This window comes from Procambarus clarkii, chromosome 42 (genome assembly GCF_040958095.1).
Source record: "Procambarus clarkii isolate CNS0578487 chromosome 42, FALCON_Pclarkii_2.0, whole genome shotgun sequence".
Classification (NCBI taxonomy): domain Eukaryota; kingdom Metazoa; phylum Arthropoda; class Malacostraca; order Decapoda; family Cambaridae; genus Procambarus; species Procambarus clarkii.
Genome location: NC_091191.1, coordinates 16,187,376 through 16,209,166, shown reverse-complemented (window position 1 = coordinate 16,209,166; position 21,791 = coordinate 16,187,376). Strand labels below are relative to the sequence as shown.

The window sequence follows — 21,791 nt, the reverse complement described above, 5'->3', positions numbered from 1 at the left end:
TTTTCTGGTTTAGGGCTTCTATCCCTCTAACTATTTTCTTAGCATCAGGGCTTAATTGAAATAGGAGTTCTCCAAAACTCATTTTCGTACTTTTAAGGAGAAGAAAAGAAGTGATTTACTATAGAGTGTATTACACTTATTTGTATAATTTGCACGACGTTTCGAACCTCCATGGTTCATTCTCAAGTGAACAGATCTTACAATACTAGTTGATTTAATACCCGCATTAGGTCAGGTGATAATACAATGAAGGTGAAAACATGGGGGGATACATAAGGGATAAACATAGGGGCTGCAGAAGGCTTATTGGCCCATACGAGGCATCTCCTATCTAAACACAAAGATTAATCCAGTGTAATTGGCCTGTTATGTTGGACATTGTCTTCTGTGTTGGCATCGATATGTTCTTGTCTTGTCCTTACTCTCATGGTGGGTAGAGTAAATAGTTCCGTGATTTGGGTGTTCATGGTAGGTCGCTTTTTACTAGGAGTAAAAAGCACTACTCCTAACCAAAACATAAACCTGATAATATTCTACAAAACCAAGAAGACTTCCGAACTCCTTATCAAAAACAGCCCAAAGCCGACGGAGAACCCTCTACAGCAGTCAAGCGTTGTATACATGTACACTTGCCCCCACGAAGGATGTAACCTTCAATGTAAGTACATAGGTATGACGTCGACCAAGCTGACGAGGCGTTTGACATGCCATCTTCAATCTGGTGCCCCTAGGAATCACATGAGACAAGCCCATGACATTACTCTAACAAGAGAAATGTTGAACAAGAATACTTGCATAATAGACAAAACCCAAGATTCAAGAAGATTACAAATTCTTGAGGCAATTCACATAAGAATAGAGCGACCTACCATGAACACCCAAATCACGGAACTATTTACTCTACCCACCATGAGAGTAAGGACAAGACAAGAACATATCGATGCCAACACAGAAGACAATGTCCAACATAACAGGCCAATTACACTGGATTAATCTTTGTGTTTAGATAGGAGATGCCTCGTATGGGCCAATAAGCCTTCTGCAGCCCCTATGTTTATCCCTTATGTATCCCCCCATGTTTTCACCTTCATTGTATTATCACCTGACCTAATGCGGGTATAAAATCAACTAGTATTGTAAGATCTGTTCACTTGAGAATGAACCATGGAGGTTCGAAACGTCGTGCAAATTATACAAAGTGTAATACACTCTATAGTTAATCACTTCTTTTCTTCACCTTAAAAGTACGAAAATGAGTTTTGGAGAACTCCTATTTCAATTAAGCCCTGATGCTAAGAAAATAGTTAGAGGGATAGAAGCCCTAAACCAGAAAATAATAAATACAGAATATGCGGTCATATTCAATGAAACATGTTTGAAAGAAAACCTGCTGCCAGTATACACACATATATATATATATATATATATATATATATATATATATATATATATATATATATATATATATATATATATATATATATATATATATATATATATATATATATATATATATATATATGGGAAGAAGGGTTTTATTAACAGGGACTTGATGAAATTAACGTATAAATGACCCCTCACTTGCTCTGGTGCTCTTGGGAGGTGTTGATCTTTGGGGTATTTAAATACTCCGAAATTACCATCTCTTTTAAGGGTCTGAGCGGGTGGTGGAGCGGGTTAAGGCGTACCTGTTATGCCAGTTGCTGGAAGGCTTCTGTGCTGGCTAGGGTTCGAGTCTCCTGGTGGGAAAGTGTTCTAAAGTTGTATATATATATATATATATATATATATATATATATATATATATATATATATATATATATATATATATATATATATATATATATATATATATATATATATGTCGTACCTAGTAGCCAGAACGCACTTCTCAGCCTACTATGCAAGGCCCGATTTGCCTAATAAGCCAAGTTTTCCTGAAATAATATATGTTCTCTAATTTTTTTCTTATGAAATGATAAAGCTACCCATTTCTTTATGTATGAGGTAAATTTTTTTTTATTGGAATTAAAATTAACGTAGATATATGACCGAACCTAACCAACCCTACCTAACCTAACCTAACCTATCTTTTTAGGTTAGGTTAGGTTAGGTAGCCGAAAAAGTTAGGTTAGGTTAGGTTAGGTAGCCGAAAAACAATTCATGAAAACTTGGCTTATTAGGCAAATCGGGCCTTGCATAGTAGGCTGAGAAGTGCGTTCTGGCTACTAGGTACGACATATATATATATATATATATATATATATATATATATATATATATATATATATATATATATATATATATATATATATATATATATATATATATATATATATATATATGACAATGTCAGACCACGGAGGAAAAATGAAACAGGAAATTTCCTTAAGTACTTTCGTATATTAAATACATCTTCAGAAGGTCATATATATATATATATATATATATATATATATATATATATATATATATATATGTCGTACCTAGTAGCCAGAACGCACTTCTCAGACTACTATGCAGGGCCCGATTTGCCTAATAAGCCAAGTTTTCATGAATTAATTGCTTTTCGACTACCTAACCTACCTAACCTAACCTAACCTAACTTTTTCGGTTACCTAAGCTAACCTAACCTATAAAGATAGGTTAGGTTAGGTTAGGTTAGGTAGGGTTGGTTAGGTTCGGTCATATATCTACGTTAATTTTAACTTCAATAAAATAAAATTGACCTCATACATAATGAAATGGGTAGCTTTATCATTTCATAAGAAAAAAATTAGAGAAAATATATTAATTCAGGAAAGTTTGGCTTATTAGGCAAATCGGGCCTTGCATAGTAGGCTGAGAAGTGCGTTCTGGCTACTAGGTACGACATATATATATATATATATATATATATATATATATATATATATATATATATATATATATATATATATATATATATATATATATATATATATATATATATATATATATATATATGACCGCATATTTACTCTACCCACCATGAGAGTAAGGACAAGACAAGAACATATCGATGCCAACACAGAAGACAATGTCCAACATAACAGGCCAATTACACTGGATTAATCTTTGTGTTTAGATAGGAGATGCCTCGTATGGGCCAATAAGCCTTCTGCAGCCCCTATGTTTATCCCTTATGTATCCCCCCATGTTTTCACCTTCATTATATTATCACCTGACCTAATGCGGGTATTAAATCAACTAGTATTGTAAGATCTGTTCACTTGAGAATGAACCATGGAGGTTCGAAACGTCGTGCAAATTATACAAATAAGTGTAATACACTCTATAGTAAATCACTTCTTTTCTTCACCTTAAAAGTACGAAAATGAGTTTTGGAGAACTCCTATTTCAAATAAGCCCTGATGCTAAGAAAATAGTTAGAGGGATAGAAGCCCTAAACCAGAAAATAATAAATACAGAATATGCGGTCATATTCAATGAAACATGTTTGAAAGAAAACCTGCTGCCAGTATACACCAATATATATATATATATATATATATATATATATATATATATATATATATATATATATATATATATATATATATATATATATATATATATATATATATATATATATATATATCACTTCTTCTCTGTTATATATAAATATATATATATATATATATATAAATATATATATATATATGAGAACAAGCCTGAATGGTCCCCAGGACAATATGCAACTGAAAACTCACACCCCAGAAGTGACTCGAACCCATACTCCCAGGAGCAACGCAACTGGTATGTACAAGACGCCTTAATCCACTTGACCATCACGACCGGACATAATGAGGTGATAGCCTAAGCTATTTGAACCACCCCACCGCCGGCACTCGGATAGTAATCTTGGGCATAGCATTTTACCAAATCACCTCATTCTTTGGGGCACACGTGAGGAACATAAATGCGAACAAGCCTGAATGGTCCCCAGGACAATATGCAACTGAAAACTCACACCCCAGAAGTGACTCGAACCCATACTCCCAGGAGCAACGCAACTGGTATGTACAAGACGCCTTAATCCACTTGACCATCACGACCGGACATAATGAGGTGATAGCCTAAGCTATTTGAACCACCCCACCGCCGGCACTCGGATAGTAATCTTGGGCATAGCATTTTACCAAATCACCTCATTCTTTGGGGCACACGTGAGGAACATAAATGCGAACAAGCCTGAATGGTCCCCAGGACAATATGCAACTGAAAACTCACACCCCAGAAGTGACTCGAACCCATACTCCCAGGAGCAACGCAACTGGTATGTACAAGACGCCTTAATCCACTTGACCATCACGACCGGACATAATGAGGTGATAGCCTAAGCTATTTGAACCACCCCACCGCCGGCACTCGGATAGTAATCTTGGGCATAGCATTTTACCAAATCACCTCATTCTTTGGGGCACACGTGAGGAACATAAATGCGAACAAGCCTGAATGGTCCCCAGGACAATATGCAACTGAAAACTCAGACCCCAGAAGTGACTCGAACCCATACTCCTAGGAGCAACGCAACTGGTATGTACAAGACGCCTTAATCCACTTGACCATCACGACCGGACATAATGAGGTGATAGCCTAAGCTATTTGAACCACCCCACCGCCGGCACTCGGATAGTAATCTTGGGCATAGCATTTTACCAAATCACCTCATTCTTTGGGGCACACGTGAGGAACATAAATGCGAACAAGCCTGAATGGTCCCCAGGACAATATGCAACTGAAAACTCACACCCCAGAAGTGACTCGAACCCATACTCCCAGGAGCAACGCAACTGGTATGTACAAGACGCCTTAATCCACTTGACCATCACGACCGGACATAATGAGGTGATAGCCTAAGCTATTTGAACCACCCCACCGCCGGCACTCGGATAGTAATCTTGGGCATAGCATTTTACCAAATCACCTCATTCTTTGGGGCACACGTGAGGAACATAAATGCGAACAAGCCTGAATGGTCCCCAGGACAATATGCAACTGAAAACTCACACCCCAGAAGTGACTCGAACCCATACTCCCAGGAGCAACGCAACTGGTATGTACAAGACGCCTTAATCCACTTGACCATCACGACCGGACATAATGAGGTGATAGCCTAAGCTATTTGAACCACCCCACCGCCGGCACTCGGATAGTAATCTTGGGCATAGCATTTTACCAAATCACCTCATTCTTTGGGGCACACGTGAGGAACATAAATGCGAACAAGCCTGAATGGTCCCCAGGACAATATGCAACTGAAAACTCACACCCCAGAAGTGACTCGAACCCATACTCCCAGGAGCAACGCAACTGGTATGTACAAGACGCCTTAATGCACTTGACCATCACGACCGGACATAATGAGGTGATAGCCTAAGCTATTTGAACCACCCCACCGCCGGCACTCGGATAGTAATCTTGGGCATAGCATTTTACCAAATCACCTCATTCTTTGGGGCACACGTGAGGAACATAAATGCGAACAAGCCTGAATGGTCCCCAGGACAATATGCAACTGAAAACTCACACCCCAGAAGTGACTCGAACCCATACTCCCAGGAGCAACGCAACTGGTATGTACAAGACGCCTTAATCCACTTGACCATCACGACCGGACATAATGAGGTGATAGCCTAAGCTATTTGAACCACCCCACCGCCGGCACTCGGATAGTAATCTTGGGCATAGCATTTTACCAAATCACCTCATTCTTTGGGGCACACGTGAGGAACATAAATGCGAACAAGCCTGAATGGTCCCCAGGACAATATGCAACTGAAAACTCACACCCCAGAAGTGACTCGAACCCATACTCCCAGGAGCAACGCAACTGGTATGTACAAGACGCCTTAATCCACTTGACCATCACGACCGGACATAATGAGGTGATAGCCTAAGCTATTTGAACCACCCCACCGCCGGCACTCGGATAGTAATCTTGGGCATAGCATTTTACCAAATCACCTCATTCTTTGGGGCACACGTGAGGAACATAAATGCGAACAAGCCTGAATGGTCCCCAGGACAATATGCAACTGAAAACTCACACCCCAGAAGTGACTCGAACCCATACTCCCAGGAGCAACGCAACTGGTATGTACAAGACGCCTTAATCCACTTGACCATCACGACCGGACATAATGAGGTGATAGCCTAAGCTATTTGAACCACCCCACCGCCGGCACTCGGATAGTAATCTTGGGCATAGCATTTTACCAAATCACCTCATTCTTTGGGGCACACGTGAGGAACATAAATGCGAACAAGCCTGAATGGTCCCCAGGACAATATGCAACTGAAAACTCACACCCCAGAAGTGACTCGAACCCATACTCCCAGGAGCAACGCAACTGGTATGTACAAGACGCCTTAATCCACTTGACCATCACGACCGGACATAATGAGGTGATAGCCTAAGCTATTTGAACCACCCCACCGCCGGCACTCGGATAGTAATCTTGGGCATAGCATTTTACCAAATCACCTCATTCTTTGGGGCACACGTGAGGAACATAAATGCGAACAAGCCTGAATGGTCCCCAGGACAATATGCAACTGAAAACTCACACCCCAGAAGTGACTCGAACCCATACTCCCAGGAGCAACGCAACTGGTATGTACAAGACGCCTTAATCCACTTGACCATCACGACCGGACATAATGAGGTGATAGCCTAAGCTATTTGAACCACCCCACCGCCGGCACTCGGATAGTAATCTTGGGCATAGCATTTTACCAAATCACCTCATTCTTTGGGGCACACGTGAGGAACATAAATGCGAACAAGCCTGAATGGTCCCCAGGACAATATGCAACTGAAAACTCACACCCCAGAAGTGACTCGAACCCATACTCCCAGGAGCAACGCAACTGGTATGTACAAGACGCCTTAATCCACTTGACCATCACGACCGGACATAATGAGGTGATAGCCTAAGCTATTTGAACCACCCCACCGCCGGCACTCGGATAGTAATCTTGGGCATAGCATTTTACCAAATCACCTCATTCTTTGGGGCACACGTGAGGAACATAAATGCGAACAAGCCTGAATGGTCCCCAGGACAATATGCAACTGAAAACTCACACCCCAGAAGTGCCTCGAACCCATACTCCCAGGAGCAACGCAACTGGTATGTACAAGACGCCTTAATCCACTTGACCATCACGACCGGACATAATGAGGTGATAGCCTAAGCTATTTGAACCACCCCACCGCCGGCACTCGGATAGTAATCTTGGGCATAGCATTTTACCAAATCACCTCATTCTTTGGGGCACACGTGAGGAACATAAATGCGAACAAGCCTGAATGGTCCCCAGGACAATATGCAACTGAAAACTCACACCCCAGAAGTGACTCGAACCCATACTCCCAGGAGCAACGCAACTGGTATGTACAAGACGCCTTAATCCACTTGACCATCACGACCGGACATAATGAGGTGATAGCCTAAGCTATTTGAACCACCCCACCGCCGGCACTCGGATAGTAATCTTGGGCATAGCATTTTACCAAATCACCTCATTCTTTGGGGCACACGTGAGGAACATAAATGCGAACAAGCCTGAATGGTCCCCAGGACAATATGCGGCGGTGGGGTGGTTCAAATAGCTTAGGCTATCACCTCATTATGTCCGGTCGTGATGGTCAAGTGGATTAAGGCGTCTTGTACATACCAGTTGCGTTGCTCCTGGGAGTATGGGTTCGAGTCACTTCTGGGGTGTGAGTTTTCAGTTGCATATTGTCCTGGGGACCATTCAGGCTTGTTCGCATTTATGTTCCTCACGTGTGCCCCAAAGAATGAGGTGATTTGGTAAAATGCTATGCCCAAGATTACTATCCGAGTGCCGGCGGTGGGGTGGTTCAAATAGCTTAGGCTATCACCTCATTATGTCCGGTCGTGATGGTCAAGTGGATTAAGGCGTCTTGTACATACCAGTTGCGTTGCTCCTGGGAGTATGGGTTCGAGTCACTTCTGGGGTGTGAGTTTTCAGTTGCATATTGTCCTGGGGACCATTCAGGCTTGTTCGCATTTATGTTCCTCACGTGTGCCCCAAAGAATGAGGTGATTTGGTAAAATGCTATGCCCAAGATTACTATCCGAGTGCCGGCGGTGGGGTGGTTCAAATAGCTTAGGCTATCACCTCATTATGTCCGGTCGTGATGGTCAAGTGGATTAAGGCGTCTTGTACATACCAGTTGCGTTGCTCCTGGGAGTATGGGTTCGAGTCACTTCTGGGGTGTGAGTTTTCAGTTGCATATTGTCCTGGGGACCATTCAGGCTTGTTCGCATTTATGTTCCTCACGTGTGCCCCAAAGAATGAGGTGATTTGGTAAAATGCTATGCTCAAGATTACTATCCGAGTGCCGGCGGTGGGGTGGTTCAAAATAGCTTAGGCTATCACCTCATTATGTCCGGTCGTGATGGTCAAGTGGATTAAGGCGTCTTGTACATACCAGTTGCGTTGCTCCTGGGAGTATGGGTTCGAGTCACTTCTGGGGTGTGAGTTTTCAGTTGCATATTGTCCTGGGGACCATTCAGGCTTGTTCGCATTTATGTTCCTCACGTGTGCCCCAAAGAATGAGGTGATTTGGTAAAATGCTATGCCCAAGATTACTATCCGAGTGCCGGCGGTGGGGTGGTTCAAATAGCTTAGGCTATCACCTCATTATGTCCGGTCGTGATGGTCAAGTGGATTAAGGCGTCTTGTACATACCAGTTGCGTTGCTCCTGGGAGTATGGGTTCGAGTCACTTCTGGGGTGTGAGTTTTCAGTTGCATATTGTCCTGGGGACCATTCAGGCTTGTTCGCATTTATGTTCCTCACGTGTGCCCCAAAGAATGAGGTGATTTGGTAAAATGCTATGCCCAAGATTACTATCCGAGTGCCGGCGGTGGGGTGGTTCAAATAGCTTAGGCTATCACCTCATTATGTCCGGTCGTGATGGTCAAGTGGATTAAGGCGTCTTGTACATACCAGTTGCGTTGCTCCTGGGAGTATGGGTTCGAGTCACTTCTGGGGTGTGAGTTTTCAGTTGCATATTGTCCTGGGGACCATTCAGGCTTGTTCGCATTTATGTTCCTCACGTGTGCCCCAAAGAATGAGGTGATTTGGTAAAATGCTATGCCCAAGATTACTATCCGAGTGCCGGCGGTGGGGTGGTTCAAATAGCTTAGGCTATCACCTCATTATGTCCGGTCGTGATGGTCAAGTGGATTAAGGCGTCTTGTACATACCAGTTGCGTTGCTCCTGGGAGTATGGGTTCGAGTCACTTCTGGGGTGTGAGTTTTCAGTTGCATATTGTCCTGGGGACCATTCAGGCTTGTTCGCATTTATGTTCCTCACGTGTGCCCCAAAGAATGAGGTGATTTGGTAAAATGCTATGCTCAAGATTACTATCCGAGTGCCGGCGGTGGGGTGGTTCAAAATAGCTTAGGCTATCACCTCATTATGTCCGGTCGTGATGGTCAAGTGGATTAAGGCGTCTTGTACATACCAGTTGCGTTGCTCCTGGGAGTATGGGTTCGAGTCACTTCTGGGGTGTGAGTTTTCAGTTGCATATTGTCCTGGGGACCATTCAGGCTTGTTCGCATTTATGTTCCTCACGTGTGCCCCAAAGAATGAGGTGATTTGGTAAAATGCTATGCCCAAGATTACTATCCGAGTGCCGGCGGTGGGGTGGTTCAAATAGCTTAGGCTATCACCTCATTATGTCCGGTCGTGATGGTCAAGTGGATTAAGGCGTCTTGTACATACCAGTTGCGTTGCTCCTGGGAGTATGGGTTCGAGTCACTTCTGGGGTGTGAGTTTTCAGTTGCATATTGTCCTGGGGACCATTCAGGCTTGTTCGCATTTATGTTCCTCACGTGTGCCCCAAAGAATGAGGTGATTTGGTAAAATGCTATGCCCAAGATTACTATCCGAGTGCCGGCGGTGGGGTGGTTCAAATAGCTTAGGCTATCACCTCATTATGTCCGGTCGTGATGGTCAAGTGGATTAAGGCGTCTTGTACATACCAGTTGCGTTGCTCCTGGGAGTATGGGTTCGAGTCACTTCTGGGGTGTGAGTTTTCAGTTGCATATTGTCCTGGGGACCATTCAGGCTTGTTCGCATTTATGTTCCTCACGTGTGCCCCAAAGAATGAGGTGATTTGGTAAAATGCTATGCCCAAGATTACTATCCGAGTGCCGGCGGTGGGGTGGTTCAAATAGCTTAGGCTATCACCTCATTATGTCCGGTCGTGATGGTCAAGTGGATTAAGGCGTCTTGTACATACCAGTTGCGTTGCTCCTGGGAGTATGGGTTCGAGTCACTTCTGGGGTGTGAGTTTTCAGTTGCATATTGTCCTGGGGACCATTCAGGCTTGTTCGCATTTATGTTCCTCACGTGTGCCCCAAAGAATGAGGTGATTTGGTAAAATGCTATGCCCAAGATTACTATCCGAGTGCCGGCGGTGGGGTGGTTCAAATAGCTTAGGCTATCACCTCATTATGTCCGGTCGTGATGGTCAAGTGGATTAAGGCGTCTTGTACATACCAGTTGCGTTGCTCCTGGGAGTATGGGTTCGAGTCACTTCTGGGGTGTGAGTTTTCAGTTGCATATTGTCCTGGGGACCATTCAGGCTTGTTCGCATTTATGTTCCTCACGTGTGCCCCAAAGAATGAGGTGATTTGGTAAAATGCTATGCCCAAGATTACTATCCGAGTGCCGGCGGTGGGGTGGTTCAAATAGCTTAGGCTATCACCTCATTATGTCCGGTCGTGATGGTCAAGTGGATTAAGGCGTCTTGTACATACCAGTTGCGTTGCTCCTGGGAGTATGGGTTCGAGTCACTTCTGGGGTGTGAGTTTTCAGTTGTATATTGTCCTGGGGACCATTCAGGCTTGTTCGCATTTATGTTCCTCATGTGTGCCCCAAAGAATGAGGTGATTTGGTAAAATGCTATGCCCAAGATTACTATCCGAGTGCCGGCGGTGGGGTGGTTCAAATAGCTTAGGCTATCACCTCATTATGTCCGGTCGTGATGGTCAAGTGGATTAAGGCGTCTTGTACATACCAGTTGCGTTGCTCCTGGGAGTATGGGTTCGAGTCACTTCTGGGGTGTGAGTTTTCAGTTGCATATTGTCCTGGGGACCATTCAGGCTTGTTCGCATTTATGTTCCTCACGTGTGCCCCAAAGAATGAGGTGATTTGGTAAAATGCTATGCCCAAGATTACTATCCGAGTGCCGGCGGTGGGGTGGTTCAAATAGCTTAGGCTATCACCTCATTATGTCCGGTCGTGATGGTCAAGTGGATTAAGGCGTCTTGTACATACCAGTTGCGTTGCTCCTGGGAGTATGGGTTCGAGTCACTTCTGGGGTGTGAGTTTTCAGTTGCATATTGTCCTGGGGACCATTCAGGCTTGTTCGCATTTATGTTCCTCACGTGTGCCCCAAAGAATGAGGTGATTTGGTAAAATGCTATGCCCAAGATTACTATCCGAGTGCCGGCGGTGGGGTGGTTCAAATAGCTTAGGCTATCACCTCATTATGTCCGGTCGTGATGGTCAAGTGGATTAAGGCGTCTTGTACATACCAGTTGCGTTGCTCCTGGGAGTATGGGTTCGAGTCACTTCTGGGGTGTGAGTTTTCAGTTGCATATTGTCCTGGGGACCATTCAGGCTTGTTCGCATTTATGTTCCTCACGTGTGCCCCAAAGAATGAGGTGATTTGGTAAAATGCTATGCCCAAGATTACTATCCGAGTGCCGGCGGTGGGGTGGTTCAAATAGCTTAGGCTATCACCTCATTATGTCCGGTCGTGATGGTCAAGTGGATTAAGGCGTCTTGTACATACCAGTTGCGTTGCTCCTGGGAGTATGGGTTCGAGTCACTTCTGGGGTGTGAGTTTTCAGTTGCATATTGTCCTGGGGACCATTCAGGCTTGTTCGCATTTATGTTCCTCACGTGTGCCCCAAAGAATGAGGTGATTTGGTAAAATGCTATGCCCAAGATTACTATCCGAGTGCCGGCGGTGGGGTGGTTCAAATAGCTTAGGCTATCACCTCATTATGTCCGGTCGTGATGGTCAAGTGGATTAAGGCGTCTTGTACATACCAGTTGCGTTGCTCCTGGGAGTATGGGTTCGAGTCACTTCTGGGGTGTGAGTTTTCAGTTGCATATTGTCCTGGGGACCATTCAGGCTTGTTCGCATTTATGTTCCTCACGTGTGCCCCAAAGAATGAGGTGATTTGGTAAAATGCTATGCCCAAGATTACTATCCGAGTGCCGGCGGTGGGGTGGTTCAAATAGCTTAGGCTATCACCTCATTATGTCCGGTCATGATGGTCAAGTGGATTAAGGCGTCTTGTACATACCAGTTGCGTTGCTCCTGGGAGTATGGGTTCGAGTCACTTCTGGGGTGTGAGTTTTCAGTTGCATATTGTCCTGGGGACCATTCAGGCTTGTTCGCATTTATGTTCCTCACGTGTGCCCCAAAGAATGAGGTGATTTGGTAAAATGCTATGCCCAAGATTACTATCCGAGTGCCGGCGGTGGGGTGGTTCAAATAGCTTAGGCTATCACCTCATTATGTCCGGTCGTGATGGTCAAGTGGATTAAGGCGTCTTGTACATACCAGTTGCGTTGCTCCTGGGAGTATGGGTTCGAGTCACTTCTGGGGTGTGAGTTTTCAGTTGCATATTGTCCTGGGGACCATTCAGGCTTGTTCGCATTTATGTTCCTCACGTGTGCCCCAAAGAATGAGGTGATTTGGTAAAATGCTATGCCCAAGATTACTATCCGAGTGCCGGCGGTGGGGTGGTTCAAATAGCTTAGGCTATCACCTCATTATGTCCGGTCGTGATGGTCAAGTGGATTAAGGCGTCTTGTACATACCAGTTGCGTTGCTCCTGGGAGTATGGGTTCGAGTCACTTCTGGGGTGTGAGTTTTCAGTTGCATATTGTCGTGGGGACCATTCAGGCTTGTTCGCATTTATGTTCCTCACGTGTGCCCCAAAGAATGAGGTGATTTGGTAAAATGCTATGCCCAAGATTACTATCCGAGTGCCGGCGGTGGGGTGGTTCAAATAGCTTAGGCTATCACCTCATTATGTCCGGTCGTGATGGTCAAGTGGATTAAGGCGTCTTGTACATACCAGTTGCGTTGCTCCTGGGAGTATGGGTTCGAGTCACTTCTGGGGTGTGAGTTTTCAGTTGCATATTGTCCTGGGGACCATTCAGGCTTGTTCGCATTTATGTTCCTCACGTGTGCCCCAAAGAATGAGGTGATTTGGTAAAATGCTATGCCCAAGATTACTATCCGAGTGCCGGCGGTGGGGTGGTTCAAATAGCTTAGGCTATCACCTCATTATGTCCGGTCGTGATGGTCAAGTGGATTAAGGCGTCTTGTACATACCAGTTGCGTTGCTCCTGGGAGTATGGGTTCGAGTCACTTCTGGGGTGTGAGTTTTCAGTTATATATATATATATATATATATATATATATATATATATATATATATATGTAATTATATATATATATATATATATATATATATATATATATATATATATATATATATATATATATATATATATATATATATATATATATATATATATATATATAATTACTGGTACTACAGCGCCTCTCACCTGGCCGTTGACTCTGAGGTTCCGGAGACAGCCATAGAAAGGTGGGAAACCCCCTTGTAAAGTGTTTGCTGGTAGAGGGTGTGACAGTCCACCCACTTGTAGCGGTCCACTCGTGTTGAGGACGCGGGCGGCTCGAGGCAGTCTGGCCGCCCCTCTACAAGTGTGGGCGTCGGGATGGGTGTTCGTCTTGGAGTGGTTGTGGGCGAGGGTGGAGGGTGGCGGCGGTGGTACGTCGTCTGGTCCGTTGCCAGTGCACAAGTCCACAATCATTTCCACCAACTGAGAGTGAGAGTGGGAGAGAACGAGCGAGGAGAGAGGAAGGAGATGGAGAAATGAAAGAGGATGGAGAAGGAGAAGAAGAGACGAGCCGGGGAAGAAGAGTAGTAGACAGGTTAATGAGAGAAGGAAAATTGGATGAGGGATCGGAAGATAAGAGTGGGTGAAGAAAAAGAATTAAGAGAAGAGAAGGAAGCGTGAATGGGGAGGATGAGGAGGTGGGAGAGCACAAATTGGGAAAGGAGAATAACCCGCGATTAGTGTTTTGATGTAAATGGTGTTGGGTGAGTATTTTACTCACTTCTGAACTATTAGTAATTATCAACTGACGAGTAGCTGTCTCCCGAACACTGAATTATAATCGTGCTTTGTTGAACAATAGATGACTATCTCTCTGCTGAACAAAAATTAACTTTCATACTCTTATAAGTATTGTGAGAGATGACATTCTCACCTGAAAAATTTTAATATTGCATACTACCCTGAATTATATATATCATACCAGTTTAAACATTGAATAACTATCATAGAAGCCTGAAAAAATATATAACGATCATACTCTCCTGAACCACGAAGAGTAAAACTCATTCTATCTCCAAAAAATATCTAGTACCTTTCATTATTCATTAGTGGACTGTCCCACACATTTGAATCTGGGTATCACCTATTTTTAACATTATTTGCATCGGCACGTTGATACCCTGATCCAATTACCTGCCATAATATTATACATTGCAAAAAATGCTGGGTTGCCCATGTATTGGCTGTCCAAGCTGCAATGTAATCGAAGTATGCATTCGTAAATGTTAAACTGTGTATCGAAAAACGACCTTTTATCAAATATAAAAATATATTCATTCGGTGGCCCTTTCTTTCGAATGTAGATTAAATATATTACATGGGCCTGACGAAGGCCGAATTTCAACCACAGTTTTGAAAAGGGATTTATCTTCTATGGTGATAACAGTACCTGCAGCAAGTATCAAAGAAAATTAGGTTCGGTTCACAGTGAAGTGTTAAATGACATTTATTATAGTTTAATCGACTATAACAGGCAGTAATCGTGACCTGTCGAGACTAGTCAGGCGATAAACAACATGAGATTTGTTATGATAATGAATGAATGATATGAAATAATGATTATATTTACCACTACAATGGAAGTCGCAACGATATTAGTCACAACTATCATTTGGATTTCAAAACCAATACCTATAGTCCAAAGTCTCTGCTCTACATCCTCACTCCTCACCTCGTCTTTCCATATAAGGTCGATCCTGTGCCAGGTGTTGTCTGCCAGGGAGTAGGAGGCGTTGAGGTCGAGGGTAACAGGGCCGCCTCCCAGGTCCAGCAGGAGAGACGGACGGCCCTGACGCAGCTCCAGCAGCAATAGATCCCTAGCGGTGTTCTCTTCGGTCCCTTGGGTTGGTGCCCCCTGGTCCGGTCCTGAGTACAGCAGCGTGGCCGACATGGATCTGGTCAGCACCTCCATACTCAAGTGGACTTCAGCACAAGGCGGGATGGGCGGCACCCACGCCCACCCGCCCACTGTAACGACCTCATCTTCACTACTTCCCAAGTCTGACCCTCCACCGTCGTCCTCGAAGTGCCTAACGATCACTTTACAGCGAGAACCCCAGGTGCCGTGAGGACAGATGCATCTGAGGAACGTATCGTCCAAACAGAACCCAGGAAATAACCTCACAATGTTCTGCAGATAAATATTCCTAATTGTGAAATTCTAGTACAACACCAGACTAAGGAGCTCGCTAATCCGGACTCAGTTAACCCGGACCTCTGTGTAATCCTACCAATTGTCTCTTTAAATTTTTGTTGGCCAAACTTCACCAAACTAGGACACAAATCCGTGTTATTGGGAGTCTCGGCCAAGTTATGAATGTTTAAGGGCCTTCAACCAGTGTAGCCTGAGCAGCTGGAAGTTAAAATAGACCTTGTCAAGCTCATGTGCAGTAATTTGTGTGTTGGGTTGTCTCAATAAACAAACATGAATAAATAAAATAGTTTACCTAATATAACAATAATTACATAATTGTTACTATATATATATATATATATATATATATATATATATATATATATATATATATATATATATATATATATATATATATATATATATATATATATATATATATATATATATATATATATATATATATATATATATATATATATATATATTTTTTTTTTTTTATATAGGAAGGGAGTACCACCTCTAGCTGGAAGAAGGGGGACCCATAGCCTCGGAGGAAACCACGCATAACGCATTAGAGGGAATGTTTAGATCCCCTCCAATACAGTTTCTGTGTGCTTTTCTCCTACCACCCCCTTCCTTGAATATTTTTTGTGCTTTATTATGCATTTGATGGTTACAAGATATACATGGGTTGATACAAAAATAATAATGCAAAAAGGTGCTTAAAGGTTATGGATCTCTTGAAGATCACAACAATGGGAAACATTGATGAATGTCACAGACGGGTTCGATCATTGTTGCAAGTCAAACACTTCTTCGAATTCCTCTGAAGTTGGACTAGTGCCCAAGACGCAACAGGCATTTCCCCTCTGAATCGCAACACTGAGGCGCTGGAACAAGAAACTTTTTGCTCTCTGGTCTTTTGTAGCGCTGATCAATTTGTCCCCCAATTCCTTCAGGAACTTCAATGCACATTTTCCCCACGAACCGAGGGTCTTCGAGCCGATCGGAACAAAGCTGTAGCAGTGTGCTAGACCTCTGTATTTAATAATTTTCTGCGATTCCCTGAAAGAAGCAGCACCACCGCTTTCACGTGTGCTGTAGTGGATATATATATATATATATATATATATATATATATATATATATATATATATATATATATATATTATTAAATATGACCGAAAAAGTAAGATTAATAATTCTAACACGAATTTTCTCAATCTTTCGTACATTACGCTTCACTGTTGGAGGTAAATAAAAAATCAAGTCTCCAAAATTCATTTTTATTTCTAGTCTGACGCGACACGGGCGCGTTTCGTAAAACTTATTACATTTTCAAAGACTTTAGTTCACATATACACAACTCAATAGAACTTACGTATCTCCGATTTTATATCTACATTTGAGTGAGGTGGAAGGGGTGATGTGGCATTAACACAAGACAGAACAAAATGTGGTATTAATAGGGTATTAATTTCATCAACACAAGACAGAACAAGAGTATTAATAGGGTATTAATTTCATCAACACAAGACAGAACACGAAACAATGGATATTGAATAGAAGTGTTTGTAGAAAGCCTATTGGTCCATATTTCTTGATGCTTCTATATTGGAGCAGAGTCTTGAGGTGGGTAGAATATAGTTGTGCAATAATTGGCTGTTGATTGCTGGTGTTGACTTCTTGATGTGTAGTGCCTCGCAAACGTCAAGCCGCCTGCTATCGCTGTATCTATCGATGATTTCTGTGATGTTTACTATGATTTCTCTGGCGATGGTTTGGTTGTGGGAAGAGATTATATGTTCCTTAATGGAGCCCTGTTGCTTATGCATCGTTAAACGCCTAGAAAGAGATGTTGTTGTCTTGCCTATATACTGGGTTTTTTGGAGCTTACAGTCCCCAAGTGGGCATTTGAAGGCATAGACGACGTTAGTCTCTTTTAAAGCGTTCTGTTTTGTGTCTGGAGAGTTTCTCATGAGTAGGCTGGCCGTTTTTCTGGTTTTATAGTAAATCGTCAGTTGTATCCTCTGATTTTTGTCTGTAGGGATAACGTTTCTATTAACAATATCTTTCAGGACCCTTTCCTCCGTTTTATGAGCTGTGGAAAGAAAATATTCTGAGGAAACTACTCCAAGCTTGTACTAAAGAGGCACCCTTCTTGAGCCCGGATGGGCACATGTATAAGCAAGTAGATGGGGTCGCCATGGGTTCTCCCCTAGGTGTCCTGTTTGCAAACTTCTACATGGGTACCATCGAGCAAAAAGTCTTAGTCGACATGAACTTGAAAGCGGCCATATACTGCAGGTATGTTGACGACATTTTTACACAGGTATCTGATGTCAGACATCTGCAGGAGCTGAAGGAGGCATTTGAGCAGAGTTCCGTGCTGCGTTTCACTAACGAGATGGAAAAGGATGGGAAGCAGCCCTCTCTAGATGTAACAGTCATGGAAAAGGGCGGAGGTTTCCACACTGCAGTCTACACTAAGGAAACAAACATAGGAATGTGCCTAAATGCCAACAGCGACTGCCCAGACAGGTACAAGAGGAGTGTTGTTAACGCATATGTCGACCGTGCTCTCAGCCACAGCTCAGAATGGAAGCAAGTCGACGAAGAACTATGTAGGGTAAGGCAGGTCCTAGTCAATAACGGCTTCTCCAATGGTTTCGTCGAAGACATCAGAAGAAGGAAAGTGAAAAGCCATGCAACCTCTGAAGAGACAACTAACACAACACCTATACCCCCTATTAGACTATTTTACAGGAACTTCTTTTCCACAGCTCATAAAACGGAGGAAAGGGTCATGAAAGATATTGTTAATAGAAACGTTATCCCTACAGACAAAAATCAGAGGATACAACTGACGATTTACTATAAAACCAGAAAAACGGCCAGCCTACTCATGAGAAACTCTCCCGACACAAAACAGAACGCTTTAAAAGAGACTAACGTCGTCTATGCCTTCAAATGCCCACTTGGGGACTGTAAGCTCCAAAAAACCCAGTATATAGGCAAGACAACAACATCTCTTTCTAGGCGTTTAACGATGCATAAGCAACAGGGCTCCATTATGGAACATATAATCTCTTCCCACAACCAAACCATCGCCAGAGAAATCCTAGTAAACAACACAGAAATCATCGATAGATACAGCGATAGCAGGCGGCTTGACGTTTGCGAGGCACTACACATCAAGAAGTCTTGATGTGTAACACCAGCAATCAATAGCCAATTATTGCACAACTATATTCTACCCACCTCAAGACTCCGCTCCAATATAGAAGCATCAAGAAATATGGACCAATAGGCTTTCTACAAACACTTCTATTCAATATCCATTGTTTCGTGTTCTGTCTTGTGTTGATGAAATTAATACCCTATTAATACTCTTGTTCTGTCTTGTGTTGATGAAATTAATACCCTATTAATACCACATTTTGTTCTGTCTTGTGTTAATGCCACATCACCCCTTCCACCTCACTCAAATGTAGATATAAAATCGGAGATACGTAAGTTCTATTCAGTTGTGTATATGTGAACTAAAGTCTTTGAAAATGTAATAAGTTTTACGAAACGCGCCCGTGTCGCGTCAGACTAGAAATAAAAATGAATTTTGGAGAATTGATTTTTGGTTTACCTCCAACAGTGAAGCGTAATGTACGAAAGATTGAGAAAATTCGTGTTAGAATTATTAATCTTACTTTTTCGGTCATATTTAATAATATATGTCTACAGGAAAGACTGCTACCAAAATATACTAATATATATATATATATATATATATATATATATATATATGTCGTACCTAATAGCCAGAACGCACTTCTCAGCCTACTATTCAAGGCCCGATTTGCCTAATAAGCCAAGTTTTCATGAATTAATGTTTTTTCGTCTACCTAACCTACCTAACCTAACCTAACCTAGATTTTTTTAGCTACCTAACCTAACCTTACCTATAAATATAGGTTAGGTTAGGTTAGTTAGGGTTGGTTAGGTTCGGTCATATATCTACATTAATTTTAACTCCAATAAAACAAAATTGACCTCATACATAGAGAAAAGGGTTGCTTTATCATTTCATAAGAAAAAAATTATAGTAAATATATTAATTCAGGAAAACTTGGCTTATTAGGCAAATCGGGCCTTGAATAGTAGGCTGAGAAGTGAGTTCTGGCTACTAGGTACGACATATATATATATATATATATATATATATATATATATATATATATATATATATATATATATATATATATATATATATATATATATATATATATATATATATATATATATATATATATATATATATATATATATGTCGTACCTAGTAGCCAGAACGCACTTCTCTGCCTACTATGCAAGGCTCGATTTGCCTAATAAGCCAAGTTTTCATGAATTAATTGTTTTTCGACTACCTAACCTACCTAACCTAACCTAACCTAACTTTTTCGGCCACCTAACCTAACCTAACCTATTAAGATAGGTTAGGTTAGGTTAGGTAGGGTGGGTTAGGTTCGGTCATATATCTACGTTAATTTTTACTCCAATAAAAAAAAATTGACCTCATACATAATGAAATGGGTAGATTTATCATTTCATAAGAAAAAAATTAGAGAAAATATATTAATTCAGGAAAACTTGGCTTATTAGGCAAATCGGGCCTTGCATAGTAGGCTGAGAAGTGCGTTCTGGCTACTAGGTACGACATATATATATATACCCATATATATATACATATATATATATGTCGTACCTAGTAGCCAGAACTCACTTCTCAGCCTACTATTCAAGGCCCGATTTGCCTAATAAGCCAAGTTTTCCTGAATTAATTTATTTACTATAATTTTTTTTTATGAAATGATAAAGCTACCCTTTTCACTATGTATGAGATCAATTTTTTTTTATTGGAGTTAAAATTAACGTAGATATATGACCGAACCTAACCAACCCTACCTAACCTAACCTAACCTATATATATAGGTAAGGTTAGGTTAGGTAGCCAAAAAAAGCTAGGTTAGGTTAGGTTAGGTAGGTTAGGTAGACGAAAAAACATTAATTCATGAAAACTTGGCTTATTAGGCAAATCGGGCCTTGCATAGTAGGCTGAGAAGTGAGTTCTGGCTACTAGGTACGACATATATATATATATATATATATATATATATATATATATATATATATATATATATATATATATATATATATATATATATATATATATATATATATATATATGTCGTACCTAGTAGCCAGAATGCACTTCTCGGCCTACTATGCATGGCCCGATTTGCCTAATAAGCCAAGTTTTCATGAATTAATTGTTTTTCGACTACCTAACCTACCTAACCTAACCTAACCTAACTTTTTAGGCTACCTAACCTAACCTAACCTATAACGATAGGTTAGGTTAGGTTAGGTAGGGTTGGTTAGGTTCGGTCATATATCTACGTTAATTTTTAACTACAATAAAAAAATATTGACCTCATACATAATGAAATGGGTATCTTTGTCATTTCATAAGAAAAAAAATAGAGAAAATATATTAATTCAGGAAAACTTGACTTATTCGGCAAATCGGGCCTTGCATAGTAGGCTGAAAAGTGCGTTCTGGCTATTAGGTACGACATATATGTATATATATATATATATATATATATATATATATATATATATATATATATATATATATATATATATATATATATATATATATATATACACATTCTAACTTGATCAGTTCAAAGTTAGAAGTGTAGAAACTTTAGACACACACGCCCACCAGGGGACTTGAACCCTGGCCACCAAGATGGCAGGTATGCACTTATACCAACTACACCATACTCAGAGCCCCAAAGAGGTGGGAATATATATATATATATATATATATATATATATATATATATATATATATATATATATATATATATATATATATATATATGTCGTACCAAGTAGCCAGAACGCATTTCTCAGCCTACTATGCAAGGCCCGATTTGCCTAATAAGCCAAGTTTTCCTAAATTAATATATTTTCTCTATTTTTTTTCTTATGAAATGATAAAGCTACCCATTTCATTATGTATGAGGTCAATTTTTTTTATTTGAGTTAAAATTAACGTAGATATATG

The 21,791-nt window shown here is 41.4% G+C and overlaps 1 protein-coding gene across 1 annotated transcript in view; it reads right to left on the bottom strand.

Annotated features, from left to right (window-relative positions):
• The window catches only part of LOC138349888 (putative neural-cadherin 2), a 139,724-nt gene that overhangs the window by 42,970 nt on the left and 74,963 nt on the right, over positions 1-21,791 (bottom strand). The window contains exons 13-14 of the mRNA XM_069339609.1: positions 15,194-15,602; positions 13,666-13,944 (exon numbers count right to left, since the gene is read on the bottom strand). Coding sequence (XP_069195710.1) covers positions 13,666-13,944; positions 15,194-15,602 — 688 coding nt within the window. The remainder of the gene's footprint in view (positions 1-13,665; positions 13,945-15,193; positions 15,603-21,791) is intronic.